At 33.9% G+C, this 18,023-nt stretch overlaps 1 protein-coding gene and 1 long non-coding RNA gene across 2 annotated transcripts in view; one reads left to right on the plus strand and one right to left on the minus strand.

Annotated features, from left to right (window-relative positions):
• Positions 1 to 7,411, plus strand: part of LOC149775524 (uncharacterized) — a 44,046-nt gene extending 36,635 nt beyond the window's left edge. The window contains exon 3 of the long non-coding RNA XR_016416445.1: positions 6,958 to 7,411. This is a non-coding gene — a long non-coding RNA (uncharacterized LOC149775524). The remainder of the gene's footprint in view (positions 1 to 6,957) is intronic.
• The window catches only part of LOC149775523 (putative RNA-binding protein 19), a 78,089-nt gene extending 61,299 nt beyond the window's left edge, over positions 1 to 16,790 (minus strand). Inside the window, exons 1-7 of the mRNA XM_089943033.1 lie at positions 16,652 to 16,790; positions 13,510 to 13,692; positions 10,623 to 10,736; positions 9,204 to 9,263; positions 7,556 to 7,775; positions 4,554 to 4,621; positions 1,739 to 1,882 (exon numbers count right to left, since the gene is read on the minus strand). Coding sequence (XP_089799159.1) covers positions 1,739 to 1,882; positions 4,554 to 4,621; positions 7,556 to 7,775; positions 9,204 to 9,263; positions 10,623 to 10,736; positions 13,510 to 13,692; positions 16,652 to 16,687 — 825 coding nt within the window. The 5' untranslated portion in view covers positions 16,688 to 16,790. The remainder of the gene's footprint in view (positions 1 to 1,738; positions 1,883 to 4,553; positions 4,622 to 7,555; positions 7,776 to 9,203; positions 9,264 to 10,622; positions 10,737 to 13,509; positions 13,693 to 16,651) is intronic.
• Positions 16,791 to 18,023: the final 1,233 nt, after the last annotated feature.

Genomic DNA, 18,023 nt, shown 5'->3' on the forward strand with positions numbered 1-18,023 from the left:
AATATTGTCAATAACTAAATATAAATTTGCCTATTGCATAAACGTATTGTCAAAGTGCCACTAGGAGGAAGTTCATTATAAGAGAGGGACTGAGGACATAAAGTGACTTTCTGAGCGTGAGAGTGATGAGGTGGAATCTGATGGATTTGATGCAAAAGACTGAGCTCCATCAACAAAGCAAACCTTAAAATGTCCATTTATAAAGCAAAGTGACTAATCTGGCAATGTCATAATCAAGTGACTGGGCTAATCAGTCAATGTCATAATCAAGTGACTGGGCTAATCAGTCAATGTCAACATGACTGGACTAACTGATAATATCATTATTACTGGGATAATCAGGCAATGCCATAATCAAGTGAAAAAGGCTAATCAGTCAATGCCATAATCAAAGTGAAAAAGGCTAATCAGGCAATGCCATAATCAAGTGACTGGGCTAATCAGTCAATGTCATATTCAAGTGACTGGGCTAATCAATGTCAATATGACTGGACTAATTGACAATATCATTATTACTGGGCTAATCAGGCAATGTCATAATCAAGTGACTGGGCTAATCAGGCAATGTCATAATCAAGTGACTACTCAGACAATGTCTATATGACTGGGCTAAATGGCAATATCATTATTACTGGGTGAATCAGTCAATGTCATAATCAAGTGACTGGGATAATCAGGCAATGTCATAATCAAATGGCTGGGCTAATCAGTCAATGTCTATATGACTAAGCCAACTGGAAATATCATTATTACTGGGCTAATCAGGAAGTGTCATAATCAAGTGACTGGGCTAAACAATCAATGTCTATATTACTGGACTAACTGGCAACATCATTATTACTGGGCTAACTGGCAATGTCATAATCAGGTGATGGGGCTAATCAGTCAATGTCTATATGACTAAGCCAACTGGTAATATCATTATTACTGGGCTAATCAGAAAGTGTCATAATCAAGTGACTGGGCTAATCAGGAAGTGTCATAATCAAGTGACTGGGCTAAACAGTCAATGTCTATATTACTAGGCTAACTGGCACTATCATTATTACTAGGATAATCAGGAAATGTCACCATCAAATGAATGAGCTAATAAAGCAAATTTCATTACAGGAATATAGACATGAAAAGGAAGGTTTTTTTTAGTGGGAAAGGGTTCTTAGTCTGCATTTAACAAAGCTTATTCTAGATATTCAATTTAAAAGAGAATACCCCCACCTTTGAAGGGAGAATTTTATGAACACAGTAGGGATTTAATGACAAAATAAACATAGGGATTTAAATAATGATGCGTTATTTTCACACACTTGGTTGATGTTTTTTATATAGCTTAAATGTCTTGTACCCAGAGATGTACTTAGAACCAATGACTAGATGATTCTGACTGAATATAAATTTTTACATTCCAGTTTATGTGTTTATTATTCTATGAAATGTGTTTATTATTCTATGACTAGCATGGTTTAGAAATAAAAAATTTTTAACTTTATGCCAACTTCATGTTGAAAATTTCATCAAAGGGACATAGCTGCCCAACATAGCTAAATTATCTTCTGTTCTAACAGTGAATAATACTGTCTTACTAAATGCAGCCAAGGAAATGTTAATTGCCCAGTATAAACAATGTGACATTGTAGTAATTTCTTTTATTCTGAATAAAGTACTTTATATTTTAATGTTTGCTTAAAGTTTTATTCAAATTTCATGGTACATTTAATAGGATGGTAACTTGCTACTCTACCATTCCTAACTCTCTGTCATATGACTGTTGTGTTGCCTTCTGGGATATTTCCTGTTCTTCCAAGACCATCTTGCCTGTATCAGAATCAGCTTCAACATCTGAGTCACTCAGTAAAGCAGTCTCTCCCATCTTGGACTTCAGGTACTGAAAAGTGACAAGGGAGATAATATCAGACTTGGTTCTAATTAATTTTTTTAAGACATCTCAGTTCCTGTAAATTTGATTGGTCTTTAGAACTAATAACACCTCCAATGCTAAAGATCACAGGCAATTAATTATTTTATTAACAAAATGACAGATCATGTGTGGTGATATATCAAATATCATATTTAAAAGAATAAAGTTTGCTGATTGACTGAAAATAATGACCATAAAAAAGTAATTTTTTTAAAGACACCTGCATATGCAGGGATGGTCCTGGCTTTTAAAAAGCTGTCGCCAAAAAAATCGCCAACCTCAGTATTTCGTCGCCAATTTTCAAAAAGTGTCGCCAGATCAAGTAGTGTACATTTTTTCAAGTGTTAATTTAGTCTATTAATGTAACAGGCAATGAAAATTACAAAAGATGGGTAGTTAATACTCTAATTACAACAAGCGTTAACAAAATGTTACACAGTGTTACATGAAGATCTGTCGCGATTTTAGGGCTGCCCACTTGTTGAATGCAGTTTCAAAGTCTAATTTTTCACACCTGTACATGTTGATTCTCATTAAATTCTCGAGAGATGAGATGCAGAGTTTATTTCTGATGTCAGTTTTTATGAGGTTCATCTAACTGAATCCACGTTCACAGTCTACAGTGCTGACAGGTGACACCAGTAGTCTCTCAGCAGCCCCCTTCCCCTTATGGCTAGCTTCACAAAGCTTGTAGTGAATTGCTTCCTAATTCCCAAGAATGATCACTGAATGCTGTATAAATTTTCTCGACAAGCAAAATATGATCTCCATTCCCACGAATGAAACTTACAGGAGTCAACACCTGGCAATACTGGACCGTATATATAAGCATAAATTCACACCCAATTTAGGGATTCTTTCACTCCTGTATTTTGAGAAATAAATAATTGTTATTAATTATGCAAAACTGTTTTTTTTGTGCTATTTCTTGTTGCGTAGTTTAAGTCTCTGCAGCCGTAACATCGATTGACGGCAAAAGGAAAAGATCAATGAGTAAAATGCTGCACTGGCGACAGATATAATTGTGACTGAGATTTTTTTCCATTTGCTTTGTATTTATATGCAGTAGTCGGTACTTCAAAGGTTATCAGTTTTCTATGAAGGTTCAGCAAAACTATTATATTGGTATATGTAAAAAAAACAAAAACAACAGAAGGATTAGCCATTCAATTAATTGTATCTGTTCTGTTCGCATCTTCAGAAGTCGGTCAGTTGTAGGTATAGTTCGGTAGCATGACTGACAGTATCACAGCATACAGTACTCAGCCCAGATGTCAGCATAGCAGATTATGATGTAACAATACACTGTAAAGATGGGGTTGTCAATACGAACAAAGGATCATTTGTGTAACAGATTGATTTCAATGCATTGCTTAGTCAAGTTTGTGGCTTCCTTTCGTTCTCCCTTTTAATGTATCCAGTCCAAATCCATGATTGTATGTACAAATTAAATAACCAAAAAGTCTGTCGCCAAAAAAATCGCCAGATGGGATATTTTCGTCGCCAACAAGGAAAAAAAATCGCAATTTGCGACATTGGCGAAGCCCAGGACGATCCCTGATATGGGTAAATTGTTCCCATTAGGAGGCTTTATCACTGTCACATGGATACTGGTTGTAAAACAGAACATCTCACTGGTTTAGATATTTATAGTGCATAACTAACTACAAGGGATTAATACTAAACATGAACCATGCAGCACATCAATTTCATTGTTTTAAAACTTTTGTCCTGGATACATCAATGATGTGATGTAAGCGTGATCGCTAGTCTTACCAAAAAAGTGTAACCACTTGACCAAATACTGACATTACAGTCTATGGGAATTTAATTAATTTCCTGTGCCCTATAACCTCAGTCCAGAAACTGTAAAACCTAATAAAGTCTGCAAATATCATTTATATAGTTAAATTAGGTTATCTAACTATCTACACACAAACACACACACATATATATATACATATATCAGGACTTGTTTGCTTAGGTAAACTATCTTATGTATAAGTATGCTAGCAAAGTTTAACCAAAAAAGTTCTAAAGGCCTAATTCTAAAGTGTCAGAAACACTTGAAATGGTCAAAAGACATAAAGACATTTAAATGCACAAAAATCAAACCAGGTCATCAATATACAAGTTAAAAAAGAAACCCTAGTGAAGTTCATTTGTCTACAAGTGGTTTTTTGAAACATTAACTAGGAATGTACCGAAAATGTAAAAGTATAAAAAGTAAACAAGTAAGGACTAGAAAGAATTTTTAAAAAAATCATTCAAATAACATGCAGATCTAATTAAGTAATCTCCATAGAAACATATCAATCCAATTTCGTTGAGTGGTTTTTACATAATCATGCCAACAAGTTTCTGTGGATAGACAAACAAATGCAGAGGACCAGACTAAGATACCCCTGTTGCACTAAAAAAAAATGTTCTGAACTGCTTTTTGGTATATCAGGTTACATTTCCAAGGTAACAAGTCTCATTTTTATACAGAACTTAATTTTCTGATGAAGAAAAAATTCATCTGAATAAACAGCCATACAAGCCACTTATGTAATTTTGTTTATTTCATTTTATAAACAGTTTATCATGTCAATGTGCTTCAACAAACTACGACTGACGAATTAAAGTTCTGACTCACCTCCAAATCTGATAGATTCTTCTTATTTGCCACTTTATTCGGGTCCTCTTTAAGAGTTTTCTTTTTCCCTAAAATGAGAATTTATGATTCAAAGTTGCTGTATCACAACTAATATACTGATTAATTTTATATATATATATATATATATATATATATATATATATATATATATAATATTACATAGTTTATACAAAAGTTTATATTTTGGACATACATATTTGCTCAAAGACAGAGACTGAAAAACCCAACAAAGACTGATTTAAATACAAATTGGAGAGGACATAATCCATCACAGAAATATTCATGACTATAAAATACAGACAAAAAAAAGAGAGGCTTAACCACACAAAAACAATATGCTTGAAAATAAATGAATTCACAGAAATTAAAGCATATTCAAAAACTTCTAACCTCTAGATATTCTCCCAGATACAAATACAAAATAAATTCCACATTAAAATGTAACACATGAATGACAAAGCATATTTTTTTCTTACTCTGCTTGAAAATCCAGCCGCAAGTTATTACTAATAAAATGTTTCTTATTGGAAATCTTATGAACAAATACCAGTTTTCTGGCAATAACTAATACAGTGGTACATTCCATGTAAACAATATTGATCTAGAACCTCACCCACCTTAGCACAATATTTCTGAAAACAAGGATTTGATCCTTGAAGCACATTAGGGAAGTAGTATTTATTTGTAATCATAGTGTGTCAAATATGTGTACATTGTGTGATGCATGCTTCCTCTATCCTAATACTCATGTGTTTTGCAATGGCTTTTACTTGGGTCATAATTAAATTACATGCACAAGGCCATTTTGGAGTGTTAAAGGCATTATTAGTCCAATCAAAAACAATGCCTTCTCATAAAAAGAATTTTGTCCAACTCGGGTTAGCACTGTAGCATGTACGTCATTATAATGCAGTATACCCTATGACTTCCATGGTAAGTGTTATGAGAGCACTGTAGCACGTACTTCATTATAAGGCAATCTTATTAAAAGGCTGTATTCTCTATGACTGCCAATGGCCAGTGTTATAGGGAGGCCTGCAGTATGTACTTCATTATAAGGCAATCTTACTATAAGGCTGTATTCTCTATGACTGCCAATGGCCAGTGTTATAGGAAGGCCTGTAGTATGTACTTCATTATAAGGCAATCTTACTATAAGGCTGTATTCTCTATGACTGCCAATGGCCAGTGTTATTGGGAGGCCTGTAGCATGTACTTTATTATAAGGCAATCTTACTATAAGGCTGTATTCTCTATGACTGCCAATGGCCAGTGTTATAGGGAGGCCTGTAGTATATACTTCATTATAAGGCAATCTTACTATAAGGCTGTATTCTCTATGACTGCCAATGGCCAGTGTTATAGGGAGGCCTGTAGTATGTACTTCATTATAAGGCAATCTTACTATAAGGCTGTATTCTCTATGACTGCCAATGGCCAGTGTTATAGGGAGGCCTGTAGCACGTATTTCATTATAAGGCAATCTTACTCTAAGGCTGTATTCTCTATGACTGCCAATGGCCAGTGTTATAGGGAGGCCTGTAGCATGTACTTTATTATAAGGCAATCTCACAATAAGGCCATATACTCTGGCTGCAATGGACGATGTAATTATGAGCACAGTATCATGTACTTCATTAAAAGTCAGCCTCACTATAAGGAAATATACTCTGGTTGCAATGACAGTCTTAAAGTGAGGGAATATAGTATCATGTACTTCCTTATAAGGCAATACACTCTATAGCCGCTTTGATGAGTGTTATATTGAGAACTGTATCAAGTACTTCATTATAAAGCAGTCTCACTGTAAGGCAGTATACAGTGGCTGCCATGGATAGTGTAATAATGTGTGAGTACTATATTATGTATTTCATTACAAAAGATAGTATTATAATAGGAGAGTACTGTATCAATCACTTCCTTATAAGACAGTCATGCCATAAAGTGATATAATCTGGCTGCAGAAGATATTTGTTATAAGGAAAGAGTACTGTATCATGTGCTTCCTTATATGGCATTGGTCCATAATTTGTAGAAAAAATGTTTTATTACTCATGAGTTGTTGAATCATGTAACGAAAACTGCCTAAACAGACACCTTCATACAGTAAGCACATGCTCTTGAAGGCAACATCCACAGATCTTTTTTCTTAATTCTATCTATATTTTAACCTCAAGATAAAGGACATCTGTCCATGAAGGACAATCTTGTGTCCCTCGTTTTCATTTATTAATCACAGTACTCACTAAAACAGAAATCTTGGCCTACCCAGTATTTAATATACACTCAATGGTCACCTTTAGAGCTAACTGTGTAGCTCAGATAGAACATACAATCTAATTTAGAATAAAATATGTGTATTATTTTATCTTTTTATTTTCAGATCAAAAGTCGCACTCCTGAAACAAATGAAACTGATTTTGGAATTCAAGAGTTACATTTCAGTACTTTATGGTGAAGATGAGAAAAATACCAAAGATAATGGGGCACCAGTTGACTGAATAGTCTAAGCTGCTCTCATTAACTGACCATTGCTATTTCACCTCTGCTTGTGTGGATTTAAGTCACAGACTCAGCCAATGTGGGAATGTGAGAAAGCTTGCCAGTAGCTTCCTGTGGGCTGGTGATTTTTCCTGCGTTCTTCCACCAGATAAACTGGCCACCATGTATACCATATTGTGTGCTCAAAAATGGCATTAAGCCAACAACAACTAAAGATCCATGTTGTTGCTGGCTAAAATGTTTTCAAAACTTTAATTTTTATTTCTTTTGCATTCAGTAAATAAAATGGCTTGCACACTCAATTTCTTCTTCTGTCTCTGCTCAAGAGGGAATTAAAGGCCTTTTCTAAATTATATCTATTTTTCTAAATATTCTAATCCATATGGACAAAACGCTGAATTTGGGTTTAGCATACCCACCCCTCTGCCATCAAAATGTACAAAATATAAAATTATTCTTTTATATGGCAAAGTAAAAACCTTTGGTAGATAATGATTTCTCCCTTTCCTCCTCATTATCATCTGAAGCATCATCAGATGACTTTTCATCATCCAACTCCATTTTATCCTCTCCTTCACTATTTGCCTTCCCCACTGAAGTGGACTTCCTTGGTAAGCTGCTATCATTGGTCCAAACAGGTTTGTTTCCAACATTAGCATGTGCCTCAAGAAATTCTTGAAATCCAGGGTCATCTTTCAACTGCAATAGGAATTTAAAAAAGTACAAATATCAATAATAGTTTGTCTTGTAAGAGGAATAAAAATGGTAGAGATTTCAAGATAACTAAACTTAATATCTGTCTGTGTATCTTAAGATTTATAAGATTGATATATATATATATATATATATATATATATATATATATATATATATATATATATATATATATATACAAGCTCAAAAATCTGTAATTTGGAATCAAAATCAGTTTGTGTGTGTGTGTGTGTGAGATTAGGATTTTTAAAGTAACTTTAAAAAAATTCAGTCATATTGCTATGATGTCTGCAGTGTGGCAGTTTATAGTGATGTCTAGCCACTGGGGCATCATGCCGCAGACATGTATCATGATGTCCCACCCAGTCACATTATCCTGACACCAGGCCGACCAGTCCTAACACTAACCTCTTAATGCTGAGCGCCTAGCGAGGCAGCTGTTAGTACTGTTTTGTAAGTCTTTGGTATGACTTGGCCGGGGTTCGAATCCATAATCTCCTGCTTCCGAGGCGAACACTCTAACCACTAGGCCACCGGATCGATCAAAATCAGTGATGCTCAAGATAAACAACCAAGGTGTGACCTCTAACCCTTAGGAAAGCAAGACAAAGGAGAATTCACTCTGACATGATGGCCAATTTATTTTACGTAAATCTGATATTCCAGTCAAAAACTACTGACCAGAATATCTTCCTACTTCTATTCCATTATCTTATAATGAACAATACTATACTTGTTTGCATTCAGTCACTGATAAAACTGACATATGAATCACCTCTTACTGGTGCTATATTAAACAGCCATTCTTGGGTGTACCCACTTTCGAACTTTTCACGGACTTCTTGCTCAAGTAGACTGACACTTCCAACTTGTGCATTATTTTTGACTGCATGCACAAATTCAAGAAAGAGGATGATATATAAAAGCTAAATTTAAATTTATTTTTTGTAAGGGTTCCACGAATACAATTATATAGTAGATAGCTACCATATACACTCACTTATAAGTTGAGTCAAATTGCAAACAACATAGCTCATGATCCACCACTGTAAAAGTTAACAGAAGACCAGTCTATGTTGTTTGTTCTACTTATTACTTCTAGCAAACTGTATAGATCTTTTGGCAAATCCATGCATCTGCAGTTTGCAGTTGGACTTGACTCATAAGAGAGTATATATAGGATTTAGTGGTGAATGCACATCTCCTTTTAATGAAAATTAAATATACATATATCCAGATATGGTCTATATTTAGATATTTGCAATTACAAACTATATGTCTCGTTCCTTCTACAGTTGACAATTATATTTCTTACAAAGGTCAAAACATTATTTAAAACAATTAAAAAATTAAATTTATTTAAAAAGCATTTTAAAACTAAACTACCATTTAGTTAAATGAACATTAAATTACCTCCCCTAAAAGCTCATCCATGACTTCTTCCCTGGCTTTGTTCTTCTTCTTTGCTTTAACCTACACAGGAACAGGAAAGAAATTTATAAAAAATGTTAATACTATCTAAATTATTTCTCAGCATTTTATTTAAAGTTAAGCAAAATTAAATCTTTCTCAACTGTTAACTACATCTGGTGTTTGAAAAATTTTCACAGCGATTTCAATTATCCATCCAATAGTGAATTATGTATGTGCTTCAAATTGTCTAATAATGCCATAATAGCATCATTTATTTCATCTTTCAAGAATCAGATTTTTTAAAAGAAAATTTCAGGGTTTTTTCCTTCACGATTTCTTGTCTCTTTTCTTTAATATTACCACACACTTGTATTATTTACTTTTCTCTTTACCTACATATGATATCAGTGTATCCCCTAGAGGTGCAAGACTGAAAGTCAAAAATCACCTTAGTGTCAAAACTGAGTTAAAAACAAACTTTGGTATCAAAACTGGGGGTCAAATTAAAAATGTGGGGATCTCTGAAGTGCAAATGAGGGTAAAGGGAATCACTGCATATGTAACACTGATTCAAGATAAATTAATCAGCTGTACGATACTGTATACAATCTTATTTCATAATGACAAGCAAAGTTGTATTAATTTGTGTCTAATCCCTTGGCTAAATACAACAATGAAACATTTCAAATTAAACAGGGTATAGTCCACATCACTTTAAATAACTCTGTCCAAAACAGGATGAATTAGGTATCTGGCAATAAAGTTTGTTTTGGTCTTCAGCAGTTTATTACTGTTTGGAGAAATGTCTGAAATGGTCGCTAGCACTATTATATGATAAAGTAAAATAGAGTACTGCATGTAAATGTGGAACTATGTACAAGTACATGTGAAATTTAGTACTACATATCAATGTGAAATTTAGTACTACATATCGATGTGAAATTGTAGATGTGATAGAGTCTGTACAAGTGAACTGTGTATAAATTATGTTACATCTAAAATTTGTCGAAAATGTCTTAGTTATTATAAGATGCCCATTTACTTAGTTTCAAACACCTGATTAGCAACAAAATAGCTTCATACAAATGGAATTCCAGACATAACTTACTCAAAATTGACATCTTTTAAATTCTAGCCAACAATTTAACTTAAGACACCAATGGGAACTTTATAATTATATATTTATTAAAAAAATATCAAGGGCAGTATCCACCTGAAGATGTGACTGTGTGATAAGTTTATGATAATGTACCATGTCTTACAATCACCAGACAATTTGATGCTGAGCATTCAGATAAAACATGACCTTCACAAACTGCATTATTTGTAAGGTTCAAGAAATAGTTCATTTTAATAAATTCTATTTCTGAAAGAAGACAGTTTTAAAATATCACTACTTCAAAAGTAATTTAAGCAAACCTCATCCTTATTAGATAGTTTTCCTTTGCCTTCCTTTGAAGCGGAACTTTCTTTGGAATATTTACTCCAGGCTTTGGGCTTACTTTCGTCTCCAAAATCACAGGCAATTTCAACCTGCCAAAAAAGTCAACACTATGTTATATAAAATAACTGAAAGTATACTCATATGAAAGCTGCAGAGTTAAAAGTGCCTTATTTTACAGACAAGCATATTACAAAAGTCATCAAACCTGTACACTTTCATAAAACAGAACTTGTGCACATAGATAAATCAGAATCTGTACACTCTGAAAAATCTAAATATGTACACTTTTATAAATCAGAACTCTTTATATTCCTTTCCAAGAAATCTTTTAGCTCTTACACTGAATAAAACAATCTTAAAACATCTTGTAAACATAACTTTATAGGGGGCACCAAGTGGCCAAGTGGTCTAAAGCTGCTTGACAATTAAATATAAGCAAAATTAAAAATTGCTAATATAGTGCAATATGTTGGGGAAAACTGTGCACCAAGACAGCATATTCAAGGAGCAATAATGATAACTCAGACAAAAAGACAACAAAACATAAGAGGTCTAAATAAGGATATCCAAATAACATACACATGGCAGATATGTTTCTTAAATAAAGATATGCAAATACAGTGTGACCCAGCTATAGCGCGCTCTGTTATAATGCAAAAATTTAGATATAACGCAGGTGTGGCGTCACTCCCGAAATTTCATATACATGTATTTTTCTTGTGCACAAAAAAAACCTTAAAAAGTACAACAAAAAAACTGTATCAAGTTGCTTATCATTTTGGGGAAGAGATCGCGTATGAATAATACAAGACGATCGTGGCGTGGCCCCTGAAATTTCATATGCATTTTTCTCATACATGAAAAAGTATTTTCTTCTTCTTAAAAGAAGAAGAAAAAAACTGCATTAAAAGTTTACTCTGGGATCGCATAGGTCTTCGCCAATGTCGCAAACTTGGATTGTTTTTCCTTATTGGCTGCAAAACATACTATGTGGCTTTTTATTTATTGGCAACATTGTTGGCTGTTTAAACTTTTATATATGACCTATGGTTTGGAGTTCAGAAACTCAGAGGCCCCATGAAAGGAAGCCGCAAACTGGATATAAAATGCACTGAAATTTATTTATTGTTACATAAACAAATTCTTTGTCCATACTGACAAACCATCTAAACAGTGCATTGTTTTATCATAATCCGCTTATCTTGACATCTAGCATGAGTTCTGTATGTTGTGAAATATCCGCTTTTTTGTTGTTGACATTTCTGGTAACGGAGATCAACTGGACGAGGCATTGTCTTGTAATCTATCTTTCATCGGATTTTTGGCCGCTCGTTAGTAGTAATTAATATATTTACAAAGACTGACATTTGTATGTGGATGGTAAGTAAAATTCCTCTTCTTTTCACTCAGAATTACATCCTTCAGAACACTCAGGTTTTCTGTAATAATCCCTGTCATCAGAACACCTGCGTCTCTATCATCCGTTGACCCTTTGTTAATTTTCAAACACATGCATGCAAGGCAGCATCAAGCTGCTACCACAAATGCAACCTAAAAAATAATACATCTTACTTACTGGTTTATTCAGTAGGCATGGAGGGACAGTAACTAGAATAGTCTAAAAGATGGAGAATTCCTTTTTAAAAATGTATCCAGATAAAATAGTTTGCTGAAATTTCAAAGAAAACAGATTATCTTTGAAGCACAGACTGTTATGAAAACATACTCAGCAAATGGAAAAAATACCAGTTTCAATCATGCAATACAATTATTTGATGTTGCCGCCACAATAAGAAATGGGCATTCGTTTGGTTCTCCAAAGCTGTCCTTTATCGGTGACTTCAATAGCGCATGCACCCTTCATCAAAGAAAGCCGACTACAATCTTTCAATAGCAGCAAAGAACTTTTCTTCAAAGGAAGTCAGTACAAAACTTAAATAAAAGTGATGGAATCTGATGGATTTTTGCATTTTCCAATGTGACTGGAACACGTTAACTGTGCTGTGAAAAGTTTCCTTTTTGTAGGAAAAAATTTATGCTTATGAACACTGCCAACGGCGGCTTAAAACGCAAACTAACTTTTACTGACTTGGAACATACTGTAAAGTAAATGTGTTTCGTTATTCATTACATGATTGTGCTATGTTTTTCCACAAAATTCAGACCAATATGACCTGTTACAAAATTACTGAATATTTAAAGCTGTGTGTGTGCATATTTTCGATGGAATCACTTGTATCGTGAATTCAATGTATATGATGAGGTTTGCAGGTGAGTACACGGTGTTGATACTCTATTCATGCTATACATTAGACATTTATATATAAACAGGATTCACGTATATGTACCAATTCATGGTTCTCTAAATAAAGTAAACTATTATATTATGTCTTCTCTGTTTTCACTACAGGTGTATATCTCATTTAATATGCATCAATTTAAGATGGTAACTGTGCCGACGAAACATGTATTTTACCACCCACATTTATTAACCCAACCCCCCAATTTTTGGGGGAGTAATTTTTCTTCAGCTGACTTGGTTGCATATAACACGGTTTGGTATATAACGCGGTCGGGTTTTATGGCTCCCAACTACCGTGTTATAGCGGTGTCACACTGTAACATACACATGGCAGGCAAATTTCCTAAATAAGGATATGCAAATAACATACACATGGCATATATATTTCCTAAATGAGAAAAGTAGTTCCAAAAGCAATATTTACACTGTGGCAATAAAACGTGTTAACACCTTGATGAGATTATCTTGCTCCTATTAATATATTTCAATACCTCATTATGACGTATATAATAAAACAGGTTTCGACTCTAAATTGCTCCTTTCATATCAGTCAACCCTACCTCTATCCTTGATGTATCAATGAAGGTTTTGTTCAGCTGTTTCACTGCTGACTGTGCTGCCTCAATTGTCTTGAAACCAATAAAGGCAAACTTGCGAAATTTCCCAGATTTTGTAAGCTTTAAGCTGCAGTCTGTGATTTGACCAATGCCCCCAAACAGGTTATGCAGACGTTCTTCTTTAATCTACAGAACAAAGTAAACAAGAATGGCAGAGTTAAAACATATACTTTTATCACAACTATTTGCAAACAAAAGCTTCAGCATGAGTATTAGGTCGATAAATCAGCCCCACACCTGTACTGATACTGAAGGCAGTTGTGGGGCTGATTTATTGGCCTATATAAGTATACATAAATGGGTCAATGTTGACAATGAACATGCTATTTTTGACACATAGTTTGTGGTGTGTTAAAATCCAATAACTAATAACTCAAGTCTTATTCACATCATAAGATGAAACAGTGATAGATGGCTGGAACAGCTCCATCATGTGTGTGTGTATGTGATTTGGATTTTTAACCTAGCTTTAACAATTTTTCAGTCATATCACTATCATGTCTGCAGTGTGGCAGTTTATAGTGATGTCTAGCTCTGGGGCATCATGCCGCAGATATGTATCATGATGTCCCACCCAGTCACATTATCCTGACACCAGGCCAACCCGTCCTAACACTAACCTCTTAATGCTGAGCGCCAAGGGAGGCAGCTGTTAGTAATATTTTTATAAGTCTTTGGTATGCCTCGGCTGGGGATCGAACCCATGACCTCCTAGATCCAAGGCAGACACTCTAACCACCCACACCACTGGAGCGGCCTTTTATAGTATGCTCAGGATAAGTGTACACCTCAAAATCCAAAATTATTCAAATTCAGAAATAAACAGTACAAATTGTGCTAGTGTTCTTCCCAGGGCCTTTTACCGCAGCTGTCAGTCTACAATGCATTAGAACCCACCAATGTACCAGTGCTAATATGCTTTAATGCTTCCCAATATCTATTAAAAAGGAACCTGTTAACATAAGCATTCTGTCACCTAATTCGAAACAATATCACTCAAGGTAAATCATTGTAACTATAAGTTGCTAAACTTGTGATTGTTTTATTAACAGTACATACATTTACTGACAGGATTTCAGTTTTTTATATGATAATTTAGGTAAAACATCATTATGATTGTTCAGTTGTAATTGTCATGATATTATTTCATACTGCTCAAGATAAAAGAAATCAATAATGCAACTAGGATCCTTTTATAGGACCTATAACAAGAACCTGTAGGAGCTTACAAACTGAAATTGTGTATTTTTTTGAAAACAAAATTGTTTCTCATCAAACGTTCTGTTAATGACGATTTTGTTTAAGGCAATTACCGGTCATTCAAGAACTTTTTGACAGCAAGACCAGCAAATTAATCTGATGGGCAGTGTTGTGCATGGCCAAATAAAAATATATGCATGGTTCTGGTAACACTGAAAACAAAGTTACGGAAGGTAGGTCCATACAAACTTTACTTTTTACCAGACAGATTTAAATGAAGCATAAGTTTTTAAAAAAAACATCATTTGTATCCTGAATTTAACTTTAATCAAAGTTACATACATTTGTTAATTTATTATTCCCCTGAAATTCTGTGAATTTTTCCCAAATGTTTGCTGGTTTTTTCTATGTAGGAAAATAACAGGAAGTCAGGTAGCCAGATCAAATTTTGTGTGTCTGACCTTATTTTCATTGTAGCATGCATTTTAAGGGTGAGTTAATGCATGATGAAATGTGTAAATTGCATTTTATTTTCTTATTCTGCAAAATACATGCAATACACAAACAATTTTAAGAAAGAGCAACAATTTACCATTTTTTAAAGAAAATTTGGATATTTTTGAAAATTTTAGCTGATGCTCCTTGCCTGAAATTGAGTTTTTAATTAAGTGGGTCAGGCATGTAATCCAAACCGGAAGATGTATTTCTAGCAAGACGGAGATAGTACTTATAGTTAGTAACATCATTCTAAAGGCTCAAAAATATGTTACACAACAAATGTATGCGAACTTTGTGACCAAAATTGGCATACCATAAAACAAAATCATAACTTTTCAAACACAAGATATGTAATTTTAATAGATCTGATCACCAGCTTAAGAAGTACTGTTCATTTGATGATAGACAGCATGGACTAATAAGCATGGATTAGCCCCTTCATATTTTTGAGGAGTGTTGTTTAGTATTGATTTGTGAAGTGTTAAGTACAAGAAGGGTGCAACTTAAGTAATGATTAGTAACACAAATTTATATCCTTTAATTTGTTTGGAATATGCTTCTATTTCATTGTGGATGATTTACTGCCATATTATCCAAGATTAAAAAAGCAACGGGATACATATTTTCACTAGTTTTAAACTGCTTGAAGACATCAAAGGGATTTCATATTTACTTAGTGTAAGGTACTATAAAAAATGTTTCCATTTCTGACATGATTACATATTCCCTTTTCATGATGTGAAAACTGATATCTCCAAATTCTGCAAACTGATGGTCTCCAAATTCTGCAAACTCTGAACATGCAAAATCTTAAAATACCACATTTTTATCAGCTTCTAATGTAATACTTTTAATGTAATATATTTTTCAGTTAAAGGGGGAGACAAATATTAATATGTAATAATGAGACCCCGATAAATCCCCAAAAGTTAATAGTTCTCCCTAAAAACGCCAATATCTAGAAAGCTTGAATATAGCTATTAATTGTACATATTGGATGTTTTGGCTATGATTCGAACGAATTCAGACAAGACATTATCAAATATGTCTATTATTATGTACGTAGTGTGTATTACTTAAAAGCCCCATAAAAACATACTATAAAAAGATATAAATTTACAACAGTTTTGCACTGAGCCAACTAAAATTCAATAAGAAAATGATGCATTTTCAGAACGTTAATGATTTTGTTCCAAAGTTATGGTCGGGCAATCTAGATAAAAATGAGTATAGTCTTTAAGTGTAGAAGTCTATACATTATAAACAAACTAAGTCCTTTGACACGGTTAAAATACAGAATCGATCGATACCTCGAAATAAGGTGAAACATTTGTAAATGCACCCATTGAACAGTAATAGGCTGTTCTTTGCCACTTGTGCTACTTACGCCATTCGGTAGATTCTTAACGATTATTCTTGACATTTTAAATTACACAAATGATCTATCTCGAAAACACCAAAGTCTCATAAAAGAACAAGAAATTAATCCAAAGAAAGATCGTTCACACGTGTGGATTACACCGGAAACGAAGGCAAAGCCACTAAAATTAAAGACGAATGTAGACCTGGGGTTACTAGAAACACCGCAATACATTCAGAAACCGAAATACCCTCAGAAACCGAAATACACATATTTTGTGTCCTGATACTGATAAAGATAATGTATTATGATTTAACAAGATAAAATCTGATATTAGTGATTTTTATAGGAATTATTTACATTTTTCTATTAATTGCTTCATTCGTTTAATGAAGTCACTCGGTCGTATTTGATTGGACAACTTTTCTCTCGTTTTGAATGTCTGTTACGAATTTTTATTTACTTTAAAGCACAGACATATATGATATTTCCACCGAAAATACGCAGATATACATTGTTGATTCTCACAATCATAATCTCACTCACCCAAAAGATGTAAATAATTGTGTATTTTGGTGCATTTCGGATTTTGGTGTATTTTGATGTTTCCAGTAACCGCAGTCCTACATGTAAGACCTCGACGCTGATATTTATTTTGAGGGCGTCAATGACTTACAGCATAACTAACAGCGCTGTGTAGCGTATTTAGATGTCGACTAACGTCTTTACGAAAGTCAAATTTTCAGGAATATTTCACACAACTGACAACTAAAATAACGACGCTTTTCTACAAAGTAAAGTCCTAATGTTTTAGTCAGACTTTACTTACTATGATGTCTTTTCTCTAATAAATTCAAATTCTCACAAAAGACATGGACCCGTTTTCAAGTTTCGTTGGCCTATATTTGACTTTATTTTTGTCAAACACGGACGTGAAGAAAATCATCCCCAACACTCACTTCACATATTATCTAACATCCATACACACGGGAAGAAAATAAAACAAACCCCAAATTATATTATCAAAAACCTAATATCTACTATCCGCACAGGAAGAAGCTAAAACAAACCAAAATATACTATCCACACAAGAGAAGGAGAAAAACAAACCCAAAATATACTGTCAAAAACCCAATTATGCTATCCACACACGGGAAGGAGAAAAGAAAAACAACAACCTAATATAAAATCCACACACGGGAAAAAGAAAAAACTAACCCCCAAATTATGTTATAAATTAACCAATATTACTACCACACATGGGAAGGAGAAAAAACAAAACCAAACTATACTATCCACACACGGAAGAAGAAAGAACTAACTACAAATATACTATCCACACAAGGGAAGGAGCAAACAACACATCACACATATACTATCCACACACGAGAAGGAAACC

This window comes from Sinohyriopsis cumingii, chromosome 19 (genome assembly GCF_028554795.1).
Source record: "Sinohyriopsis cumingii isolate HCF-2022 chromosome 19, ASM2855479v2, whole genome shotgun sequence".
Taxonomy (NCBI): domain Eukaryota; kingdom Metazoa; phylum Mollusca; class Bivalvia; order Unionida; family Unionidae; genus Sinohyriopsis; species Sinohyriopsis cumingii.